Source organism: Bos taurus, unplaced genomic scaffold, assembly GCF_002263795.3.
Source record: "Bos taurus isolate L1 Dominette 01449 registration number 42190680 breed Hereford unplaced genomic scaffold, ARS-UCD2.0 Leftover_ScbfJmS_713, whole genome shotgun sequence".
Classification (NCBI taxonomy): Eukaryota; Metazoa; Chordata; class Mammalia; order Artiodactyla; family Bovidae; genus Bos; species Bos taurus.
In genome coordinates this window covers 712,797-731,996 of record NW_020192012.1, presented here as the reverse complement: position 1 = coordinate 731,996, position 19,200 = coordinate 712,797, and the positions used below count along the sequence as shown (strand labels likewise).

Sequence of the window (19,200 nt, the reverse complement as noted above, 5' to 3'; positions counted from 1 at the left end):
ATACCTAAGTTTCTTGACTAACAGCTTTTCAAATTTAGTACTAAAACAGATTTTTTTCTCCTTGATTCATAATTGCCTGCCAATAATCCCTTAAAGTGGATGTTAATCAAATCTGACAGGGTGTTGTGTCCAAGATGAACCAACCCAAAAGTTTTAAGATGTTTTGTTCCTAACATCCCATCACAGATGAGGTAATACAAATAATTACAATGAAGAGATCAGTTAATGCCTTTGAATTTTTCATAAATGATGCTTTTATCCATATCACTAGAAAAATACACTATTTTCCAAGTTTTTAAAGATTTCCAAGTCATGCCACAGAAATGACTGAGTCAGCAACCAGTTGTATAACAGTTATTCCTATATAAAGGCTGTGTTAATCCTATAATCCCACATATAATCCTATATAAAGATTCTATTAAGAGGGGATGCATCTTGTGGTGGAGGCGATACAAGAAAGACAGAGGCCCCACCTCCATTCATTCAATCAGCAGAAGTTTGCTGAGGAGCCAGGCACTGTCCTAAGTGCTGAGGATCCACCCACAGGTCAAGACAGAAGACAATACTCTGCACCGTGTAGAGGACACAGTGAGCAAGCATAGAAAACCCACTATTGGGCTGTGATCTGTGCTCTGAAGGAAAAAGAAGGGCAGCTGCTGTCTTAGATGGGGAGACACAGGAGCCCTGAGACTAAGCGGGGAAGCATCCTGGAAGAAGGCACAGCAGGTACAGTGTTCCTGGGACAGAACACGCTGGGCTGAGGTGCTTTCCTGCATTCATAGTTTATGGGTGGCAGGCGGTGGTGGTGGTTTAGTGGCTAAGTCGTGTCTGTCTGACTCTTGCAACCCCATGGACTGTAGCCCGCCAGGCTCCTCTGTCCATGAGATTTTCCAGGCAAGAATACTGGAGTGGGTTGCCATTTTCTTCTCCAGGGGATCTTCCTGACCCAGGAGTCGAACCCGGGTCTCCTGCACTGCAGGCAGATTCTTTCCCAACTGAGCTACAATGGGTGGCAGGGGGACTCATAAATGGTCAAGTGCACCCACTGAGGGCTGGGGGAAGACAGAGGGCACCGCGCCCCCTGGAGGAGCAGGAGGGAATGGCAGGTCCCATACTCCACCTTCCTTCTGTGTCCTGGGGCACTGCTCCCTGGCTCTGGGACAGAGGGGACCAGTATGTACAGACAGACAGGAGTGAGAAAGGACCCCCACAGAGCCAGCACAGCTGGACACCGAGTGGCTGTGCAGATGAACTGGAAAGGCTGATGGGAGCAGACAGCAAGGAAGCCTGTTTGTTTGAGGACCTGGAGCTGCTTTGTGAATGTGGTGGTGGGTGGAGGTGAGGTGGGAGGAGGTGTGTCCGTGAAGGGCTGGAGCAGGTGGGTGAGCTGTGTAGACAGGAGGGTGAGCTGTGTAGACAGCAGTGTGGGAGTCTGATCAGGACAGACCCCAAGGTCTGATGATGCAGGAGGCAGGGGTCTAGTGATGTGGGGCTGAACCAGGATGGGAGCCATGGCTGGACACAGGTGAGACTGCATCAATTCACATAAGGCCTTCACATTCTGTAGCTGATAGAATCCACTGTGTTCACAGCATAAAGCTGTAAAAGTCATGAACCTCAATGACCTTGAATATAAATTCATGACTGAAGAAAACTGTTAACAGCAAGCAAAGTGTGAGTCATTCATTTGTAATACAAAACCCTCCTTTTGACTAAGCTTCCACACGACCACCATACCTCACAGCATATTGTTCCATCTGATTCTCTGACTTGAGAACACTCTCCAGTTGCTGCTGAGTGGTTTCCTAAATTTCTTTCACGCTCTCTGCTTTAACTTTCCCTAGAGAATGTGGTTCTGATTACAAACAACAGTCTTAAGCTTGCTTCTATCAAGTATATATCCAAAATGGTATACTCAAAATATTTGAAAAGATTTTATAAATATCTCCAGAGTTTGAAAAAGAACTCAGGAGAACTTCTGCAATCAGCACCCTGTACTTGGCACCAAAATGCCTTGCTCTCCCCTCCCTGTGACACAGATGCAATGACCAGGAGAATCTGTTCCTGCCGTGATGGAGAACTTGTGCAGATGCTCACAAGACGGGGTGACACACATTTGTGAGCTCAGGATGGGGCGCTGGGAACAAGGAGGCTGAGCTACTCAGGATGCCAGGAGGGCGGGGGTGGGGAATCCCTGTCACAGCACAAGCTCCTGTCACTGAACTGATGATAAGACACAGGCACTTCTCTAAGGGAAAATTCATCAAGTCATGAAGAGGAGAGGCTGGGAAAGGGGAGGTCAGATCAGACAGCTGGGGACCATGCCATGTGTGATCTGCCCTGTTCCCTCTTGTTCTCAAGGATTCTGTGCTACTATTCAGGTTTGTATGTGTGTTACAATATACCTAACATGAAATTTACCATTTTTGCTATTTTAGGCTTACAGCTCAGTGGCATTAAGTACATTCACATTGCTGTGCAACCATCACCACCATCCATCTCCACAAATCTTTTATCACCCCAACACCAAGCACGTTTTATACAAGGTCAGGTTCCACCAAAGTCTAACAAAGCCTGCTTAGTGGACGTGGAATCCCAGCTCCTAGCCAGCTCCTAGTGTCCAGAGCCCAGAGCTCCTCACAGGCCTCCCTCTCAAACTTGCAGACCCTGCTGAAGTCTCTGTTTTGCTATTCTGGACCTGCTGTAAATCAATCCCATCCCCTCAGATTCACATGTGGTCACCTGAGTCATCAGTACCTTAGAATTTGGTGTCATGAACTTTAAAGAGGTAATCATTACCCTTAATTATACTGGACCTAATCTAATCTGACTGGTGTGCTTAGATGAAGAGACTAAGATACAAGGACAGAGACACAAGCAGGAAATCAATAAAGTTAGAACACACCCCCTCACCATGCACAAAAATAAACTCAAAATGGCTTAAACACTTAACCATAAGACATGACACCATAAAACTCCCAGTAGAGATCACAGGCAAAACATTCTCTGACATAAATTATACCTATGTTTTCTTTGGTCAGTCTTCTAAGGCAATAAACATATAAGCAAAAATATACAAAAGGGGGCTTCGATGGTGGTTCAGTGGCAAAGAATCCACCTGCCAGTGCAGGAGACATGGGATTCTTCCCGGGTCCAGGAAGATCCCACAAGCACAAAACACCTCAGCCCATGCACCATAACCACTGAGCCCTGTGCTCTGGAGCCCAGGAACCTCAACTACTCGCCCACATACCATAGAGCTGGGCTCTGCAACGAGAGAAGCCATCACCATGAGAAGTCCATGCACCACAACTAGAGAGTAGCCCCTGCTCACTGCAAGTAGAGAAAACCCCGACCGTGCGAGGACACAGTGAGGGGATGTGATCAGAAGCCAAGGAGACAGGTCTCAGGAGAAACCAAACCACCCATACCTTGAACCTGTAGCCTCAAGAACCATGAGAAATTTAATTTCTATTCTTTGAGCACCCCCATCTGTGACAACTTGCTATAGACTGAATGTTTTCCTCCTCAAAATCATACATTGAGACCTAATCCCCACTGTGTTGGTATTAGGAGGTGAAGCCATGGGGAGGGACCAGATCATGAGGGTGGAGCCTCCATGCAAGGGATTAGTGTCCTTATAAAAGGGACCCACATGGCTCTCACCTCTGCCACCACATGAGGCCGCAGGAATCGGACCCTCACCAGACTGAATCTTTCAGCACCCTGACTAGGACTTTTCCAGCCGCCAGAACCTTGAGAGATAAACTTCTGTTATTTCTAAGCCACCCAGCTCTGGTGTCCTATGAGAGCAGCCTGGACAGGCACAGTCCTAGAAACACAGGACCTGACAGAGAGAATTCCCAAACAGCTCCTCTCTGCTGCACACCCCGCCTCTTCCAGGCGAGGATGTGCCTGCTATTCCCCTCACAGCCCTGCTTCCTCCTCCCTCCACACCTGAGCTTCTTCTCCTCTTCCTTCAGCAAAGGACTGGGTCCTCCTCTCAGCCTCCACATACCGGCCCCACCTTCAGGCCCCTATGACACTTCCTGCCCAGCTCCAGGCACAGGGACCTTTCCAACTTCAGTGAAAGCCTCCAGCTGACACTTCCACTTTACATTCTGCACTTAATATCCTGTATCAAAACCCTCTAAACCCTGACTAGGCTGAGCTTTTTCCAGGCATCTGTCTTAACAAGCTCCACATAGATACAGGTTCCTCAGAAGCAGGAATGAGAGCTGGGCGTCCCAGTCTCCCTTATTCTGCCCAGTGTGGGTCCTTCCCATTTCCTGGCTCACTGTCCTTCTTGTAAACTAAGAGGTTTATGAAATAACATCCGTAAGGGCATTTGATCTTAGTGCACACAGCAGGGTGTTTATAAGTGCAGCTGGAAGGCTCATTGGCTTTAACAAAGTGAACAACAGCAAGTGACTTGACCATGGGGGAGATGTGAAGGCTGTTTTAGAAGAAAAACAAGTTTGCAAGGCTTTCAAAAAGGCCAATCTAGACTCCATAAGAGGCCTCAGTCAGTGTGTATTAGGGAACATTATACATAGAAAAGAATCAGAGTTGTTCTACTTTAGTCATTGTATAGCCAACCAGGAGCCACTGACAAGTTCAACATTTTAGAAACAGGAATGAGAGTCAAGACTTAAGCCAGATTATAGGTGACACTACATTGTAGGTCTAAGTATTAATTCTAATAAGCATCCATGAAATAACATGCAATGATCGAAATCATACTCAGATGTGGAATACATGATTCTCAAATTCTAGACTTTATTAAGTCTAGACTTAATAAAGACTTTATTTCCAAAGTGATAGAATAACAAGCATAAACCAATAGGGTCTTTCCATGGAAGCCCTATGTCAGTACTGAAAACTTCACTTCTAACGTGCCTTAAGCCAATAATGGAGGGAAAAAACTAGCAGCCAAGTACCGAGTCATAGAGTCTCTCTCTCTGATTTTAAAACCCCATATCGTCTTTCTTATTCCTGGCATCTGGATCCACCTGGAGTGTCTGGCAATCAACTGCAAGTAGCAGGAGGGAAGCTGCCATCTATCCCTGACTCTCTAAAGCACGGACCCCACTGCCCCCACACACTGGAAGCACCTGCTGTATTTTCCTGTCCTGACCTCTTCATGAGGCAAGATTTCTCTACGATGGATCTTCTGTGGAGGGAAGGGAGGGGAGGGAGGGACACCAGGGCAGAGGGAGCTGAGTCTCCTGGAGCATAAAGACCTTTCTGAGCTCTCTTCCATCATTTCTGAAGGGCACTTGGAAAGAAGAAACAATAGAAAACAGGAACAAACTCACTGTTCAAACAAGTGCCTGCTGACTCCTGCATCCACTGCGCTGAGTGGATCGTCCAGGAGGTAGATGTCTGCGTCCTGATACACGGCTCTAGAAAACACAGAGAGACGTCAGGAGACGACACTTCACACTCCCTGGGTCTCATCTCTGAATCATGATGTTGTCCAACAACTTTATGTTCCTTCCAGGAGCCCAGGGAAAGGGCCAAGACCCTGCATCACACAGGCCCATCCAGTGAGTGGGGTCTGTGTGCTTATGTCCACTAGGATCCGTGGAGGAGGAGGGGCAGGATGGCAACTGAAACCCCATTTACCTGGCAAGCCTGACCCGGGCTTTCTGTCCTTCACTCAGCGGGGTTCCTCTTTCTCCTATTTCAGTTAGATCTCCTTCCTCCAAAAGCTGTAAATCCTATACAGATAGAAAAGGGGAAAAATATATAAAATGTATTCTACTACCTTCTTACATTTTTAGCATTAGTTCCTCACACAAGTATTTGATTAATGTGCATACATGCTCAGCTGATAAGTCGTATTGAACTCTTTGTCACCTCATGGACTAGGGCTTGTCAGGCTCCTCTGTCCATGGGATTCTCCAGGCAACAATACTGGAGTGGTTTGTTGTTTCCTCCTCCAGGAGATCCTCCTGACCCAGGGATCGAATCAGTGTCTCCTGTGTCTCCTGTACTGGCAGGTGGAATCTTTCCCACCAAGCTACCTGGGAAGCTAGAGCAGTGGGTATAAGTCAGAGTAACTAAACTGTGACCTTGAACATTAAAAAAAAGAAAAAAAAAAAAAACCTCTCAGTGTTTTTCATTTGTTTTCATTCTGTAGTTTTGCACAGCATCTATGTGTTTGACCATTTTAACAGATATTTACTGAGGACCTACTGTATGACAGGCATTGCTTTGGGCACAATGAACTCAGCTGTGAAGAAACAAAGCTCCTAGAGTTTCTTTCCATGACGGAAGACAGATGATATGGAAAATTAACCTGAGCACAAGTACTGAGGACAGGAAGGAAAAGGAAGCCGGCTCAAGGAGATGGAGAGTGAAGGAGGGAAGTGAGTCCACACTGTGGGGGAGGGCTCTGCTCAGAGATGGTGTGAGCAGATCTGACTGGGGAGGGGCTCAGGCAGACCTGGAGAGGCTGCTGCTCACAGAGGGAGGGGCGACTGCAGGGGCCACAGGGAGATGCCCAAGGGGTTCAGGATAAGGAGGCAGGAGAGCGGAGTGAGAATGAGGGGAGTGAGGGCAGAGACAGAACAGGAGGAGCCTGGGGGCACTCCAGTAACAGGAGGAGGGGGACAGACCTGGTTTGAGGATTTAAGAAATCACTCCTGTGCATTACAGAAAACAGACAGTAAGTGGGGAAGGGTGAGGGTGGATGCAAGTGAGGAGGTTCCCAGATAATTGAGGTGAGAGATGACGGTGGTCAGGACCAGAGTGAGAGCAGTGGGAATGGAGAGATGGGGTCACACTCCAGGCACATGTTGACGGTGGAGCCAAAGGACCTGCTGACAGGATGGGTGTGGCTGTAAGAGAAGAGGAGATTGTGATGTTTGGGGTGAGGAAGGGGAAGGACAGGGTCTCCATTTACTGAGTTAGGGCAGGTGGTGGATGCAGGTTTAGGGAACTTCGCTCATGGGCAACCTGAGATGACCTCGCAGTGGTGTCATGTTGCAGTTGTACATGCAGGTGTGAAGGTCCGTGCTAGATACACAGGTGTGAGAGCTGGTGGCCCAGGCTGGCGAAGGCACAGGACTTGTTTTTATCAAGGAATAAGTGTCTCTTAAAAAGGCAGTTTGCCGATCTCTGCCTCAGCTTCCCACTTTCAGAGAAGGGATAACACCTGACCCAAGTCTTCACAGTAATACTTGAAGTAAGTGACAGATAAGGTCTGTACAAGAAATGGGAGCAGAAATAGCAAGCTGGGCAGGAAAATCAAAAGGAAAGAAATGGTGTGCTCACAGGAAACCCAGAAGATCAGATGGACTAAGCAGATGCTTGTCTGTGAAAGCAGGAAAAACTCAAAACTAAGAAGGAAATAAAGTTGTAACCTGAGGATCTGGGAATCAGAATATTGGAAATAAAAGCAAAAATAAACAAATGGGACCTAATTAAATTTAAAAGCTTCTGAACAACAAAGGAAACTATAAGCAAGGTGAAAAAGCCTCCAGAATGGGAGAAAATAATAGCAAATGAAACAAAGAACAACTAATCTCAAAAATATAAAAGCAACTCCTGCAGCTCAATTCCAGAAAAATAAACAACCCAATCAAAAAATGGGCCAAAGAACTAAATAGGCATTTTTCCAAAGAAGACATATAGATGGCTAACAAACACATGAAAAGATGCTCAACATCACTCATTATCAGAGAAATGCAAATCAAAACCACTATGAGGTACCATTTCATGCCAGTCAGAATGGCTGCAATCCAAAAGTCTACAAGCAATAAATGCTGGAGAAGGTGTGGAGAAAAGGGAACCCTCTTACACTGTTGGTGGGAATGCAAACTAGTACAGCCACTATGGAGAACACTGTGGAGATTCCTTAAAAAACTGGAAATAGAACTGCCATATGACCCAGTAATCCCACTGCTGGGCATACACACTGAGGAAACCAGAAGGGAAAGAGACACGTGTACCCCAATGTTCATCGCAGCACTGTTTATAATAGCCAGGACATGGAAGCAACCTAGATGTCCATCAGCAGACGAATGGATAAGAAAGCTGTGGTACATATCCACAATGGAGTATTACTCAGCCATTAAAAAGAATACATTTGGATCAGTTCTAATGAGGTGGATGAAACTGGAGCCTATTATACAGAGTGAAGTAAGCCAGAAGGAAAAACACCAATACAGTATACTAATGCATACATATGGAATTTAGAAAGATGGTAACAATAACCCTGTATATGAGACTGCAAAAGAGACACTGATGTATAGAACAGTCTTGTGGACTCTGTGGGAGAGGGAGAGGGTGGGATGATTTGAGAGAATGGCATTGAAACATGTATAATATCATATATGAAACGAATCACTACTCCAGGTTCAATGCACGATACTGGATGCTTGGGGCTGGTGCACTGGAACGACTCAGAGGGATGGTACGGGGAGGGAGGAGGGTTCAGGATGGGGAACACGTGTATACCTGTGGTGGATTCATTTCGATATATGGCAAAACCAATACAATATTGTAAAGTTAAAAAATAAAATTAAATAAAAAAAATAATGAATAACTCATAAACCTTTTTAGGTGTGTGCATGCACATGTGTGAAAGGCAGAAAAATGACTCTGAATTAATGGGAGCTACTGTTCTCACTGTTCTGCATTTGCTTTCCCTTCTTATATGGTATCTGCTGTTAAGTTCCTTCAGTCGTCTCTGAATCTGTGCCACCCCATAGACAGCAGCCCATCAGTCTCCTCCGTCCCTGGGATTCTCCAGGCAAGAACACTGGAGTGGGTTGCCATTTCCTTCTCCAATGCAGGAAAGTGAAAAGTGAAAGTGAAGTCACTCAGTCCTGCCCAACTCGTAGCAACTCCATGGACTGCAGCCCACCAGGCTCCTCCATCCTTGGGATTTTCCAGGCAAGAGTACTGGAGTGGGGTGCCATTGCCTTCTCCGTATATGGTATCTAGACTATTTAATAAAAATCTAGCTAATTCCTGCTAACTTGACATCATTTCTGCAAATATACAGTCACCCATGAACAAGAACCTGAAGTAAAGAAACAGGCCCATTAAACAAGCAATTCTGTGTGTCCACATCATTGTGAAATGCTGCTTACCTGATGCAGGGCTTCCCAGGTGGTGCTGGTGGTAAAGAACCCACCCACCAATGCAGGAGACAGAGACTTGGGTTTGATCCCTGGGTTGGGAGGATCCCCTGGGGAAGGAAATGGCAATCCACTCCAGTATTCTTGCCTGGAGAATCCAATGGACAAAGGAGTCTGGCAGGCTACAGTTCATAGGGCTGAAGAGCTGGACACGACTGAAGTGACTTAGCATGAACACACACATCTGATGCAACCTATGATGTTCAAGCCCTTGTTCCAGGAGAATCACGATTTCCTCACAAAGCAGGTCTGGAGCCTTCAATACCACACCTTTGAAAATCTGTCCCTGTCTTTTCCTCACAGTACAAAAGAACAGTCAGATATCCAGACTGCACTGAAGAGACCCCAGGGGGAGACCTTTAATGATATTATTCATTGTTTTTTTTTACAACCCAAGAGAGTAACATAGTATTTAACATCATTTACTCTTTTTCCTTGCTTTTTGTCAATTGTATTCTCCTATCACTTAAGTTTAGGTCTCATGGTTTACTCACTAATCTTATTTAATTCCCCAAATACAGTTAAACCTTTCGTCTTACCATTCTCTGTGAAACTCAATGCCATTTCTAAAAACAATCTCCCTCAGTGAAATGATGCAGTATTAAAAAGAAATTTTAAACCATTCCGGTTTCCTTAAATAATAAATTACAAGTCAAAAATGAAGTGGTGAGAGAACCTCACAGACTAAACGGGACCAAGGAGGCATCAGCCAAGTGCAGGGGGCAGACCTTGTGTGGCTTCCAACAATGGTGAAGATTTCTCAGTGAGATGATCAGCAGCATGTAAATACAGACTAGCAGGTGGGTGATATTCAGGAATTTGAGGTATTTTTCAGATGAAATAAAGTAGTGATTTTTTTCCCCCAAAGCTTTCCTATCTTTTAGAGAAAAATAATGAAATGTTTACAGATGAACTGATCTGAGGTCTAGGATCGGCTCCACAATACTCTGGGGTTGGGATGGGGCTGGCAGGGGTAGAGATGCAGCAAGACTGGCCACCAGCTGATTCTGGGTAAAGCTGGGGGTGGGTACATGAGGGTTCATTATACTATGCTGTTATTGTAAATATTTATAGCTTTCCATTAAAAAATGTTGAAAGTGAATGAAAACTTCACAGAATGAAACAATCCCCCCTCCAGATAATGTATTCTGTGTTACTAACCTATAAGAATTAAAATGACAGCATATGTAAATACATATGCTTATTTATGTAAGCCTGCTGATTTATCTGGAGAAGGCGATGGCACCCCACTCCAGTACTCTTTCCTGGAAAATCCCATGGATGGAGGAGCCTGGTAGGCTGCAGTCCATGGGGTCACTAAGAGTTGAACACGACTGAGCGACTTCACTTTCACTTTCCACTTTCATGCATCGGAGAAGGAAATGGAAACCCACTCCACTGTTATTGCCTGGAGAATCCCATGGACGGAGCAGCCTGGTAGGCTGCAGTCCATGGGGTCGCACAGAGTTGGACATGACTGAAGTGACTTAGCAGCAGCAGCAGCAGCAGCTGATTTATCCAGACCAACTTAAATGTTAAGCAACATTCAAAAATCTATTTTTTAAAAAGAACTTTTAACAAACCTTGTAGTGTAAACCACTATCATAGGGAACCCTTTTACACTGTTGGTGGGAATGCAAACTAGTACAGCCACTATGGAGAACACTGTGGAGATTCCTTAAAAAACTGGAAATAGAACTGCCTTATGACCCAGCAATCCCACTGCTGGGCATACACACCGAGGAAACCAGAATTGAAAGAGACACGTGTACCCCAATGTTCATCGAAGTGCTGTTTATAATAGCCAGGACATGGAAGCAACCTAGATGTCCATCAGCAGATGAATGGATAAGAAAGCTTTGGTACATATACACAATGGCGTATTACTCAGCCATTAAAAAGAATACATTTGAATCAGTTCTAATGAGGTGGATGAAACTGGAGCCTATTATACAGAGTGAAGTAAGCCAGAAAGAAAAACACTGATACAGTATATTAATGCATATATATGGAATTTAGAAAGATGGTAATGATAACCCTGTATACGAGACAGCAAAAGAGATACAGATGTATAGAACAATCTTTTGGACTCTGTGGGAGAGGGATAGGGTGGGATGATTTGGGAGAATGGCATTGAAACATGTATAATATCATATATGAAATGAATCGCCAGTCCAGGTTCAATGCATGATACTGGATGCTTGGGGCTGGTGCACTGAGATGACCCAGAGGGATGGTATGGGGAGGGAGGTGGGAGGAGGGTTCAGGATGGGGAACACGTGTATACCTGTGGTGGATTCATGTTGATGTATGGCAAAACCAATACAATATTGTAAAGTAATTAACCCCCAATTAAAATAAATAAATTTATATTAAAAAAATGAAATTCAAGTATATGCAACTCAGAAGTCATTACTCACCTTTTCCAAAGCACAAGCCCTTATTACTTCTTCATATCTGTCTTCTTTATATTTCTTCCCAAATAAAATGTTACTCTTTACAGTCCCTGGAAACACCCAGGGCTGCTGAGAAACATATGCGATCCTCCCATGCACGCTGACCTGTCCCTGGCTCGGGGGCAGCTCCCCCAGCAGAGCGTTTAGCAGTGACGACTGAAACAGATGGCAACACACACACGTGAACAGGGTGCACTCAGGATGGAACACGCCCCACAGCACAGCTGACCCACCCTGGCACTTGATACATGATAGAACCCTTTCTTTCAACAGGATAAAGTACAGCCCTCACAGTTGAGACCAAAACAACAACAACAAAAAAAGTGAAAATAACACTAATGGTCAATGAAAATGACTGATAAGGAATATATTAATAGTATAAACAGTCTACTCTGCCCGAGTATCCCCCCAGATGAAATTCTACTTAGCAAAGAATAATTGAGAATGTTTAACATCCTTCTCTCGGAGAAGGCAATGGCAACCCACTCCAGTACTTTGGCCTGAAAACCCCATGGACGGAGGAGCCTGGTAGGCTGCAGTCCATGGGGTTGCTAAGAGTTGGACATGACTGAGTGACTTCACTTTCACTTTTCACTTTCATGCATTGGAGAAGGAAATGGAAACCCACTCCAGTTTTCTTGCCTGGAGAATCCCAGGGAAGGGGGAGACTGGTGGGCTGCCGTCCATGAGGTCACACAGATTTGGACACGACTGAAGCAACTTAGCAGCAGTAGCAGCAGCAGCAACATCCTTCTTTAGTAGAGCCCTGCAGGATGTGTATTTGATATATCTGATATTCAGTGCAATTGTTCCTGCATCTGGTATCCTTTACTTGACAAACACTTGTTCTTAAAAAGCTATGTGTGAAGAATATAGCCAACTGAAGAACTCTCAAGTAATTTGTGTCTACAGACCAAAAGTCCATGACAGAGGAAATCAGCACCCTTTCATGTACACATCCCACATTTTTAAAAATAATTTTATTTATTTTTAGTTCTTTTATCTTTTTCATTTTTTTTTTACAATGTTGTATCTGTTTCTGCCATACCACAATTCTTAATTTTATTTATTTTTGCTTGCACTGGGTCATCATTGCAGTGCATGAGGGTTTTCTTGTTGAGGCTCTAGTGGGCAGGCTTCAGCAGTTGTGGCCCGTGGGCTCAGTTGTTGCAGCTTCAGGCCCCAGAGCAGAGGCCCAACAGTTGTGGTGCACGGGATTAGTTGCTCCACAACTGGGAGGTGGGAACTTCCCAGACCAGGGACCGAACCTGTGTTTCCTGCATTAGCAGGGGATTATTTTACCACTGAGCCACCAGGGAAGCCCACATCCCACATTAGGTTTCTGTATTTTGTTGTTTCAGACCAAGTGTATGTGCACCTTTCATTTCAATCTTCAACATCGCACAGATGTGGCGTGTGTGTATCCACACCATCTGAGTGCTCATGACACTGGGCTGAAATAATATGACTGCATATCTGTTTCACCCCACAACCTGATTGCCTCTGAAAGGCAGAGAGTCAGGGTCTTGCTCACTTCTGTACCTTTATCTCCAGCACATGGCTGCACATTCACTACACATACACTGATGGGATCATGTCAAGTCATAGGAGGAAATGCTCAAAGCTTCCGGGAAGAGCCTTTATGATCTCCAGATATCCTGGAAGGGCCACTAAGATGAAAAGAAGTCCCCATTGTCTCTGTCTATCCTGAACAGTATCAGTTCAGCTGCTCAGTCATGTCTGACTCTTTGTAACCCCATGAACCACAGCACATCAGGCCTGCCTGTCCATCACCAACTCACAGAGTTTACCCAAACTGATGTCCATTGAGTCTGTGATGCAATCCAACCATCTCATGCTCTGTCATCCCCTTCTCCTGCCTTCAATCTTTCCTAGCATCAGGGTCTTTTCCAATGAGTCAGCTCTTCCCATCAGGTGGCCAAAGTATTAGAGTTTCAGCTTCAACATCAGTCCTTCCAATGAACACCCAGGACTGATCTCCTTTAGGATGGACTGGTTGGACCTCCTTGCAGTCCAAGGGACTCTCAAGAGTCTTCTCCAACACAACAATTCAAAAGCAACAATTCTTTGGCACACAGCTTTCTTCACAGTCCAACTCTCACATCCATACATGACCACTGGAAAAACCATAGCCTTGACTAGATGGACTTTTGTTAACAAAGTAATGTCTCTGCTTTTTAATCTGCTGTCTAGGTTGGTCATAATTTTCTTACCAAGGAGTAAGCATCTTTTAATTTCATGGCTGCAATCACCATTTGCAGTGATTTTGGAGCCCCCAAAAATAAAGTCTGACACTGTTTCCACTGCTTCCACATCTGTTTCCCATGAAGTGATGGGACTGGATGCCATGATCTTAGTTTTCTGAATGTTGAGCTTTAAGCCAACTTTTCACTCTCCTCCTTCACTTTCATCAAGAGGCTCTTTAGTTCCTCTTCACTTTCTGCCATAAGGGTGGTGTCATCTGCATATCCGAGGTTATTGATATTTCTGCCAGCAATCTTGATTCCAGCTTGTGCTTCTTCCAGCCCAATGTTTCTCATGATGTACTCTGCATACAAGTTAAATAAGCAGGATGAAGATATACAGGCTTGAAGTACTCCTTATCTGATTTGGAACCAGTTGTTGTTCCATGTCCAGTTCTAACTGTTGCTTCCTGACCTGCATACAGGTTTCTCAGGAGGCATGTCAGGTGGTCTGGTATTCCCATCTCTTTCAGAATTTTCCACAGTTTATTGTGATCCACACAGTCAAAGGCTTTGGCATAGTCAAGAAAGCAGAAGTAGATGTTTTTCTGGAACTCATTTGCTTTTTCCATGATCCAGCACATGTTGGCAATTTGATCTCTGTTTCCTCTGCCTTTTCCAAAACCAGCTTGAACATCTGGAAGTTCACGGTTCACGTATTGCTGAAGCCTGGCTTGGAGAATTGGGAGCATTACTTTACTAGCGTATAAGATGAGTGCAATTGTGTGGTAGTTTGAGCATTCTTTGGCATTGCCTTTCTTTGGGATTGGAATGAAAACTGACCTTTTCCAGTCCTGTGGCCACTGCTGAGTTTTCCAAATTTGCTGACATATTGAGTGCAGCACTTTCAAAGCATTATCTTTTAGGATTTGAAAGAGCTCAACTGGAATTCCAAAACCGCCACTAGCTTTGTTTGTAATAATGCTTCCTAAGGCCCACTTGACTTCAGATTCCATTATGTCTGGCTCTAGGTGAGTGATCACATCATCATGATTATCTGGATCATGAAGATCTTTTTTGTACAGTTCTTCTGTGTATTCTTGCCATCTCTTCTTAATATCTTCTGCTTCTGTTAGATCCCTATCATTTATGTCCTTTATCAAGTCCATCTTTGCATGAAATGTTCCCCTGGTATATCTAATTTTCTTGAAGAGATCTCTAGTCTTTCCCATTCTATTGTTTTCCTCTATTTGTTTGCATTGATTGATAAGGAAGGCTTTCTTATCTCTCCTTGCTATTCTTTGGAACTCTGCATTCAAATGGGTTTATCTTTCCCTTTCTCCTTTGCTTTTTGCTTCTATTCTTTTCACAGCTATTTGCAATGCCTCCTCAGACAGCCATTTTGCTTTTTTGCATTTATTTTTCTTGGGGATGGTCTTGATCCCTGTCTCCTGTACAAAGTCACGAACTTCCATCCATAGTTCGTCATGCACTCTGTCTGTTCGATCTAGTCCCTTAAATCTATTTCTCACTTCCAGTTCCATAAGAGATTTGATTTAGGTCATACCTGAATGGTCTATTGGTTCCCCCCACTTTCTCAATTTAAGTCTAATTTAATTTAATTTAATCCAGAACAGCTGTCACATAAATACTTTCCTTCACTGAGACATCCAAATTCCGCACAGGCAGTTCCTAGCTGGGAAACGGGAAGCACCAAGAACGAAAAGATGGTGTACATTTATCCTGATTGATTTCACCATGAAACATTCTTGTAAAATGAATGTTCCATGAACACACCTAGAGAGACACTATTCTAGATACACTCAATTCAAACTGAGTCACACACAGATCTGGGATCTATTCTGAGAATTTAACAGGAGCTGTGGTGTTGCATCAAGCTGACAAAAGACATCATTAACTTACCTTTCCTGCTCCCACAGGTCCAACCACAGCTAATAGTTCACCAGGTCTGACAGTAAAGGAAAGTCCTTGTAGGGTTGGGGTCTCTGATGCCTACAAATTAAAGTTTTGTATTTAATTTACCCATTTTAATAAAGTAACACAATTTTTTTTTAGAAAGTGGAAAATATAACAATAATCAACATAATTGATATGCAAAATATAACCCATATTTTTATTTTTCCTATTATAAGATATTGTGTCCTGGAGACCTCTTCATCAAATTTTATCTCTTTGGGGATTTGAGGTAGCTTTAGTTCACTTTAGGAAGTTTCCTTCTTTTTTTCCAACTACCACCCAATTGCACTCATTTCATGTGCTAGCAAAGTATTGCTCAAAATTCTTCAAGCTAGGCTTCAGCAGTATGTAAACTGAGATCTTTCAGATGTATAAGCTGGAATTAGAAAAGGCAGAGGAACCAGAGATCAAATTGCTGACATCTGTTAGATCACAGAAAAGCAAGGTAATTCCAGAAAAACATCTACTTCTGCTTCATTGACTAAAGCCTTTGACTGTGTGGATCACAACAAACTGTGGAAAATTCTTCTAGAGATGGGAACACCAGACCACATTACTTGCCTTCTGAGAAACCTGAATGCAGGTCAAGAAGCAACAGTTAGAACTGGACATGCAACAACAGACTGGTTCAAAATCAGGAAAGGAGTATGTCAAAGCTGTATATGGTCACCCTACTTGTTTAACTTTTATACAGATTATATGATGCAAACGGCTAGATGATCACAAAATGGAATCTAGAATTCTGATAGAATATCAATAATCTCAAACATGCAGATGATGCCGCTTAATGGCAGAGAATGAAGAAGAACTAAAGAGCCTCTTGATGAAGGTGAGAGAGGAGAGTGAAAAAGAGTGAATGTTGGCTTAAAACTCAACATTTGAACAACTAAGATCATGGCATCTGGTCCCATCACTTCATGGCAAATAGAAAGTGGAAACAGTGACAGATTTTATTTTCTTGTGTTCCAAAATCACTTCAGACAGTGACTGCAGCCATGAAATTCAAAGATGCTTGCTCCTTGGCACAAGAGCTATGACAAACCTAGACTGTATATTGAAAAGCAAAGATGTTACTTTGCTGATAAAGGCCCATCTATCTAATCAAAGCTATGGTTTTTCCAGTAGTCATGTACGGATGTGAGAGTTTTCACCATACAGAAGGCTGAGCACTGAAGAATTGATGCTTTTGAACTGTGGTGTTAGAGAAGACTCTTGAGAGTCCCTTGAACAGCAAGGAGATCAAACAAGTCAATCCTAAAGGAATCAATCTTGCATATTCATTGGAAGGACGGATGCTGAAGCTGAAACTCTAATACTTCTGCCACCTTATGCGAAGAGTAGACTCATTAGAAAAGACCCTGATGCTGGGAAAGACTGAAGGCAGGAGAAGAAGGGGACAACAGAAGATGAGATGGTTGGATGGCATCACTGACTCAATGGACATGAGTTTGAGCAAGCTCCTGGAGTTGGTGATGCACAAGGGAGTCTGGCATGCTGAAGTTTATGGAGTCACACAGATTTGGACATGACTGAGTGACTGAACAACAACAACAGCAGAAATGCTGGAGTAGGTATCCATCCCCATGGACCGGGGCCTGGTGGGCTACAGTCCATGGGGTCACAAAGACTCAGAGACAAGTGAAGCAACTGACACTTCACACTTCAGCTCAAAATATTAGATCTGGGTTTTCAAGAAAAGCTATTTGTGTTCTATATCTTTTGTTTAAGGTGATCCTATTGTATAGCACAGGGAATTATATTTAATACTCTGTAATAAAACATGATGAAAAATAAACTAAAATTTAAAAGAAGAATTTATATACTTTAAGTTCAACATGTGCTAATACACTGAAAGCTCTCTTGAAAATGAGAAAAAGAGTAACATGTCAAATGCCTCAGGCTGATTTTACACTTAATCTCCATTCATTGCAAACCTCATCCCTGATTCCAAGAATTTTTATAATATATTCTAAGTAAATGAGCAAGTCACATTTTACAGTATATGTAAAATCTCAAAATTCTCCAATAAATCTATGTCACAATTATCTTTTAGCAGTCATAATTTTAGAAAGCAAAGTTTCTCACCTTTTCCCAAGAAACTGTAAAAGCTGACACATCCACGATTGTTTTACCATCTGATGGCAGCAGAGGGTAGCACTGTGTTATCTCATCAAGTAACAAAAAGTTCTACAGAAAAAAAGCAAAACATAGATTGTTTATACTGCAGGAACAAAGCACAAACAAAACAACTGCTTCTCTGAAATTGGTAATAAAAAATTTTATATCTATCATTTATACCTACCTATCATTTTACAACTGTATTTTATTAGGTCTTGGTTCACATGAGAAATATTAAATAGTATATAATATATCATTATTATATGTACAACTAAGTATATAATAGAGTATAGCATATATATATATATATAACATAGCATATACACACATATATATAGTATGTATGTGTGTGTGTGTCTGTGTGTCTGTGTGTGTGTATAAAATAAATAAATAAGAATTCCTGGCCATGAGGCTATCATTATTACTTTCTCAACAAGTGTACTGGTTCCTCTCTAAGAAGAAAATACGGCTTCAAACTCCAATACATTTAGAATCTGGACATTTTTATTGTTTTACTTTTGTGTTACCAACAATAAACAGGTGAGCTGGTAGTAAATTATTTCATAAACACTAACTGAATCCCACCATGTGCCAAGCACCATGCAACACTGCTAGAACACAGAAAGGAAGGCCCTCCCCGGGCCATCAGGAAGCAGGTGGCACAGGACAGGCTGAGAACACAAGACCAATGATGGAGATTCTGAGTGCAAACCTTGTACACTCTGCTTTCCCCCTCGTGTGTGTCAATACCACATCACTGCTCGTCATTAACTATTACTAAGTCATCATTCTAAAAATAAAACTGTGTTAAGTTTCTATGTCTTAAAAAATATTTCACAAGCAACTTTTCACAATCACTGCCTCTTCTTAGTCCATGCCCACTTTTCTCCACAGCAGGAATGGCTGCACCCACCTCTAACTTTTTGTTATCTTCTACACCACTTTGCAGCTAATATGCTACTGGAGATCAGTGGAGAAATAACTCCAGAAAGAATGAAGGGATGGAGCCAAAGCAAAAAGAATACCCAGCTGTGGATGTGACTGGTGATAGAAGCAAGGTCCGATGCTGTAAAGAGCAATATTATGTAGGAACCTGCAATGTCAGGTCCATGAATCAAGGCAAATTGGAAGTGGTCAAACAAGAGATAGCAAGAGTGAATGTCAACATTCTAGGAATCAGCGAACTGAAATGGAATGGAATGGGTGAATTTAACTCAGATGACCATTATATCTACTACTGCGGGCAGGAATCCCTCAGAAGAAATGGAGTAGCCATCATGGTCAACAAAACAG

At 43.2% G+C, this 19,200-nt stretch overlaps 1 protein-coding gene across 1 annotated transcript in view; it reads right to left on the bottom strand.

The window, feature by feature from the left end:
• Window positions 1-19,200, bottom strand: part of LOC101902462 (ATP-binding cassette sub-family C member 4) — a gene marked incomplete at its 5' end in the record, with an annotated part of 36,685 nt that overhangs the window by 9,597 nt on the left and 7,888 nt on the right. Inside the window, 5 exons of the mRNA XM_059884489.1 lie at window positions 5,319-5,405; window positions 5,629-5,723; window positions 11,573-11,764; window positions 15,736-15,825; window positions 17,875-17,976. Coding sequence (XP_059740472.1) covers window positions 5,319-5,405; window positions 5,629-5,723; window positions 11,573-11,764; window positions 15,736-15,825; window positions 17,875-17,976 — 566 coding nt within the window. The remainder of the gene's footprint in view (window positions 1-5,318; window positions 5,406-5,628; window positions 5,724-11,572; window positions 11,765-15,735; window positions 15,826-17,874; window positions 17,977-19,200) is intronic.